General features: G+C 44.8%; 1 protein-coding gene across 1 annotated transcript; it reads right to left on the bottom strand.

The window, feature by feature from the left end:
- Positions 1-3,233: 3,233 nt before the first annotated feature.
- Positions 3,234-5,176, bottom strand: LOC141413778 (C-C motif chemokine 4). Its single transcript, XM_074046268.1, has 3 exons — positions 4,839-5,176; positions 4,167-4,281; positions 3,234-3,600 (listed from the first exon to the last, which is right to left on the bottom strand). Exons 1-3 carry the CDS (start codon positions 4,912-4,914, stop codon positions 3,513-3,515), a joined length of 279 nt encoding a protein of 92 aa, XP_073902369.1. The 5' UTR covers positions 4,915-5,176; the 3' UTR covers positions 3,234-3,512.
- Between the last annotated feature and the right edge of the window lie 709 nt (positions 5,177-5,885).

Raw genomic sequence — 5,885 nt, 5'->3', positions numbered from 1 at the left:
GGGGAAGTAGAAGAACTGAAATGCAAGAGAGTAGAAAAGCACAGGCTTGGAGCCTAAAGATTGCTTCATAACCCATGGTTCCCTTCACTTGCTTCCCTTCTCATTTCTTATGGCTCAGGCCCCATCCAGAAACCCAGAGAAACCTCATCTGGAAGACCAGATGAAGTGACTCACACCTGTAATCTCAGTTATTTGAGAGGTAGAGATTGGGAGAGTCATGATTTGAGAAAAACTTGGGGAAAAATTAGTGAGAGCTAGCTCAACAAACAATCTGGGCATGATAGTATGCTCCTGTCATCCCAGCTACTGGATAAGTAGGAAGATCATGATCTGAGGCCAGTCTGGGCACAAGCATGAGACCCTATCTGGAAAATAAGTAAAGCAAAAAGAACTAGAGATGTGGCTCATGTGGCAGAGCACTTACCTAGCAAGTGCAAAGCCTTGATTTCATATCCCAGTACCACAAAAAAGAGAGAGAAAGAAAAATGAAATGAAATGAAACCTCAACTGGAAAGTCAAGCAGTAGATGCTGACTCTCTGACTCCAGAGTAAGAAAAGGAAGTAGTATGACAAGAGGAAAAAAGGAGAAACTAAAGTCTCATATTATGTGTAACAGGCAAAGTCCCACATTGCCCCACCACGCTGTCCTGGGTGAAATCTTTTTTCATGGGACTGTCCTGGATTCCTACCACCTTCCCCAAGATACTGCCTCAGTTGAACTGACTTCTCTTCTGAATTATCCAGGGACTGGTCATAGCTCTACTCTGAGCTTCATCTGACCAGCAAAGGAAGGATGGATTCCTTTACTATCTGAGAATCCAGGACCCCCCAGAGTAGTGTGGGATTCTAAGAGCAGGCTTACTTCCTGAGACACCCTTGGTGAAGCCTCAGCCTTCCTCAGCTGCTGAAGCAGAGCACAACTTCATCATAGCCCATTTCTTTGGAATGTGTTCACCTCTCGGAGAAGTTTGGCTCACCTTCTAGAATGCTCCATTATCTTCTGCACTGAGCTGTGGGGGTCACTCTCTGTGAGAGTCACTTCAGTTGGTAACTTTAGTAGTTCCCTATTGTAACTATAACAAATTACTACAAAGTTGGGTGTCTTACAACAACACACATTTGTTCTCTTAAATTTCTGGGAGTCTTAGAAGTTCAAAATCATTTTCACTAGGGTGTGCTCCTTCTGGAGGAATTTCTGGGGAGAAACTATTTTCTTTTCTTTTTCACCTTCTAGAGCTACATTCTTGCATTACTTGGCTTGTGGACTCTTCCTCCATCTTCAAAGCTAGCAGCATAGCATTTTGCTTCAGTTGTCACATTGCTATCTTCTCTTCTATTGTCAAATTTCTCTCTGCCTCCCTTATAAAGATGCATGACTACATTTTAGGGTCTGACAAGATAATCCAGGACAATCTCTTCATCTCAAAATCCTTCACTCCATCCTATCTGCAAAGTCCACTTTGCCATGGATGGTAAAATTCACAGGTTCTGGGGAGCAGGGTGTGGACATCTTGGGGGCCATTGTTCAGTCTACCACAGTGATCTATACTTTGTCCCCAGGCCTGGGGATCATCCATTCTCTCTCACATCCCATCTCCTCAGAACAGAGCTGTGTATCTTTCTCTAAATCTACACGCTAACTTTCTAGACTGCCATGACTTCCCCTCCCTTCACTTTCTTTATGTCTTGAGGATATTCTAGGATGGTACCATCCAGTGGGATGCTTTTCCTTCTCTGCTATCAGATGAGTCAGTTTTGAAGTAAGTTAATCTCTTTCTTACTCACTGATGCAAGAAGTAATCAGTCTCCAATATCCTGAATTTTTCTCCTTCTTCCAGATCCCCTGAAACTGTTTTGTGTTATGGGGTGGAGTGGGGGGGAAGAGTGGAAAGAAGAAGAGATGAGATTTAGATAAAATTTGAGTTTGGAATTTTAATGACTGGATGTGGTCAGACAGTGTCAAGATCTTCCCAAGATGCTAAGGTGGAAGCAATGATGGGAGAAAAGCTAAGCATTTTGTGTTTATCCTCTGTAACAGTCAGGATAGGCTAGGCTGCTCCTAGTAACAAACTCTAGTGGATTCCACAAAAGAAAAGTTCCCCATTCACACAAAATCTGATGTGGGTTAAGTCATTGGTTCTCAAATTTAGTTTTACCAGAACCCCCTGTTGGGCTTGCTTAAGCTGGGATCCCTCAGCTCCACCCAGGAGACCCTGAGTCTGTAGGTCTGGGGTGTGACTCAAGAGTCTACCTTTCTAGTAAGCAATCAGGTAATGCTGTGCCACAAACTTGTCAAGTGGCCTTTGGCAAGTTACTTTCCAGTCCTTGGCTCTCAGTTTCCATGAAATAAAAACTGTCCGGTTGGACCAGATGGTCTAAGGGGTCCTTCCAGGTTTAACACCCATGATTCTATGTCCCTCGGATCAGGCTTTATTGCACATATAATTCAATTTACTTAAGAAAGTTCTGGCTGAAAATTATTAAGTAGTCATGAGTTAGGTTCTCCTGTACATTTCAGAGCCACACCAGACACTTACGCTTCTGCCCTCAGGGTGACACTTCACATTTGCTTTGGACTTTAGAGAGCATGAACTAATGTGATCCTCATAACAACTCTGAGAGTACAGATGACAGGAAGGGAGAGAAAGAATACTAAAGGAGCCTGGCCACATGATGTGAGCTTTATGCATCATTTCCTAACAGTCCTCTCGGAGAGGGTCATACTACCCCCATTTTGCAGATAGGAAAACCGAGGTCCAGTAAAGCAAAGTGAGTTGTCTAATGTTATGCTGATAATAAGATGACAAAAATCACTTTTCTGACTCTGAACTCCCTCCTCTTCCTTCTGTATGGTGTGGTGTTGCTGCCTTTATTTATAATTTCCCCAGGAGATGTTCAATTGATAACCCTTAATAGCACAGCTGCCCCTTGGATCATCTCTTCATGATGCTCTCCAAGTAGACCCACAACCTCAGCAAGTCACTCCACTTCTCTGCACCTCTGTTTCTTCAGTAAAATTGAGAGCAACAGTCCCTGCCACGTAAGAGAGTTAAAATCCTTGTTGAAAGTATGAAGTGAGATCATGAATTCAGAGCATTTAGCCCAGAGCATATGTTTAGGGCTCAGTAATTGCTCATTCTTCCTGCTTTTGCAAATTGTAGTGGGTCTCTACTAATAGCACTAGGTAATCCCCTTCCCCCAAATCACATTTAAAAATCACAAAGAAATTGTTTACATTAAAAAAAAGGTTTTATTATGAAAATGCATGAAGTCAACTGCATCATTCATGTATCCACAATAGCAGAGAAACAGTGATAGTGAACCATCCCCACGGGGGACATGTGTCCTTTGGGAAAACATAAATAATGGAAATAATACCAAATACAATAACACAGCGTATAATAAGATTAAGTTAAGAGGAGGGACAGGAACTACTGAGAGGCATCTCATGGAGAGGCATTTGGGCTCAGGTGACTTTCCCTGAAGACGTCCTGCTCTAAGCCTGAAGCAGCTTAGTTCAGTTCCAAGTCATCCATGTACTCCTGGACCCAGGGCTCACTGGGGTTGGCGCACACTTGCCTGCCCCTTTTGGTTTGGAATCTGCAGGACAAGGAATGGACAGGTCAGAATCCTATGACGGCATCTGCTACTATCCTTTGCTTGTGGAAGTCATCTCCCTCTGCTTGACCTTGGTTCATGTTCGGCAATGCTAGAGGACATGCTTCTTCCTCAGTGGCCTTGGCATCAAACTTCCTGTAACTTCCTGCCCCACAGTGCTCCACATTAGGAACCAATGAGTTTTGCAACCATATGGATAGATCTCCCCATTCCCTACCACTCTTAGCAACGACTTGTCCGTGTGTTTTTCTAGCAGAGTTTAATGCCAGAATCACACGTCTGAATCTCATGTGAACTTCCTGACTTTTCCTGATTTCCTGGCCTCTATGTATCTTCCTTCCTAGGAGTCCCCTTCTTAGGCTCCTACCTGACCGCTTTCAGGGCTCAAAAAAGTGACCTCATGACCTGTTTCCTCACTGTTCTTTGGCAGAGCTTCAGCCCTAAGATCTGCCTCCCCTCAGCTAGATCACCTCTTGCCCCAGACTGGTCCCTCTTTAAATCCTGCCCTCACCCTCGTCTCCCAGAGCAGCCCAGGGGTTAATACTCACACCACAGCTGGCTGAGAGCAGAGGCTGCTGGTCTCATAGTAATCAATCACGAAGTTGCGAGGAAGCTTCCGAAGGGTGTACGAGAAGCAGCAGGAGGTGGGAGGGTCTGAACCCACTGGAAGGAAAGGTCAGGGTGAGATCAAAGCTCTACTTGGGAACTGTTCATTTTGTTTTCTAGCTATAGATCTTCAGTGAGCATCCCTGTGCACTACCAGAACCTCAAATATGGTCCCTCATATACACGCTCACCTACCCTAGGATGTAACTCGTTTGCTAAATAGAGAATCCTCAGAGAAGACAAGAAAGAATTCTAAAAGACTAGAACTGGCTTGAGTCTCAGAACATGTCTCATACTTTTCATGTTGCAAATGGAGAAAACAAATCAAGGTATAGTGAGGAATAGCCTTAAACCAGTAGTCAGAGACAGAGCCAATTCAGCAGTCTGATTTCCAGCCTGCTTTTCCTCTATTGGCTCTTAAGTTTAGATATTAATATCTTGAATATCTAAACTAGAATGTCTACTAGACTCTACATTGAACAGAAGACTACATGGAAATCTTCCCGGCTCCCTTTTTTCCCCTGCCCAGAGCCCACTGTTGGACCAACCCAACTGAAAATTGGGCTCTGCTTTCATGTTAGCCCTAGAAGTAGCAGCTGAAAGAGTGAACTTACTTGGCGCTGAGAGCACTGGCGAGCAGAAGGCAGCCCCAAGTACGAGGAGAGAGAGGATGGTCACGCAGAGCTTCATGGTCTTGGTGGAGGAGAGATTTGCACAGAGCTGAGACTGCAGAGCTCAGAAGTTTCAGAACCTGGCAGTGTCCTGTGCTGATCTGAGCTGGGAACCCCTTTTTATAGGGACTCTGAGGCCTGGACAGAGACAGGGGGCATAGCAGGGCCAGTGGAATTTCCAGGGTAAAGATGATGTCATGGCAACAAAAAGGAAACTGAAGCAAACTAAGAGTAGCTGAGAGTGAGGAGTTCCTCACAGCTCTTCATCACGGAAGAAAGGAGGGACTCAGTGGGGAGAAGTGGGCTGTGCACTAAAGGGAAGTGGTACACCAAAGACTATGACTGAGACTGGAGAGAGAGCTGTGGATCAGAGAGGGAGGATGAGAGGTTCACACCTACTGAAAAGTGCTTGGGGTCAATAACCTACTGCTCTTGGCAGTTGGCACCTTCAGAAACTGGAGGCTTCATGTCACTCTTCTTAGGTTAGCTGTAGTCTCCAGAACAAACCACAGAGGGAAGTTACTGACCATTACAGGCTCTTCCACATGAGATCAGCTTCATCCAGAAAGAGGGATCCAGGGAACCTGTCCAGAACAAGAAGGGAAAAGAAAAGAAATCAAGATTTCAGGATATTTTCTTAGGCTGAGGAGAATGAAGTCAGTAAACTCAAGTTTGGAAGACACAAAGAATGTCCTTAAATAGGATTAGCTACCTAGCAAAGAGTTTGTCCATGTGATAGACAGTAAGTGTAACCAACCTAAGTGTGTGGGTATTTCTCATCCTGTCCATAAGGAATGCCTCATGTCCCCAGATGCTAGGGACCGTGTAGAAGATGAAGCTCACCAAGATCAGGGATACAGTAATGCATGAGATGGGGCAAATGAGGAAGTTCAGACAACGGGACCAAGATCTCACCCACCTTTAGCTCAGCTACTTTGACCCTCTGCTTGCTCCCAACCCTGTATTGTGACCTGTTCTGCCCTGAGAAAG

This window comes from Castor canadensis, chromosome 11 (assembly GCF_047511655.1).
Source record: "Castor canadensis chromosome 11, mCasCan1.hap1v2, whole genome shotgun sequence".
NCBI lineage: Eukaryota > Metazoa > Chordata > Mammalia > Rodentia > Castoridae > Castor > Castor canadensis.
Note: the sequence above shows the minus strand (reverse complement) of the source record. Positions and strands in the feature narration are given on the sequence as shown.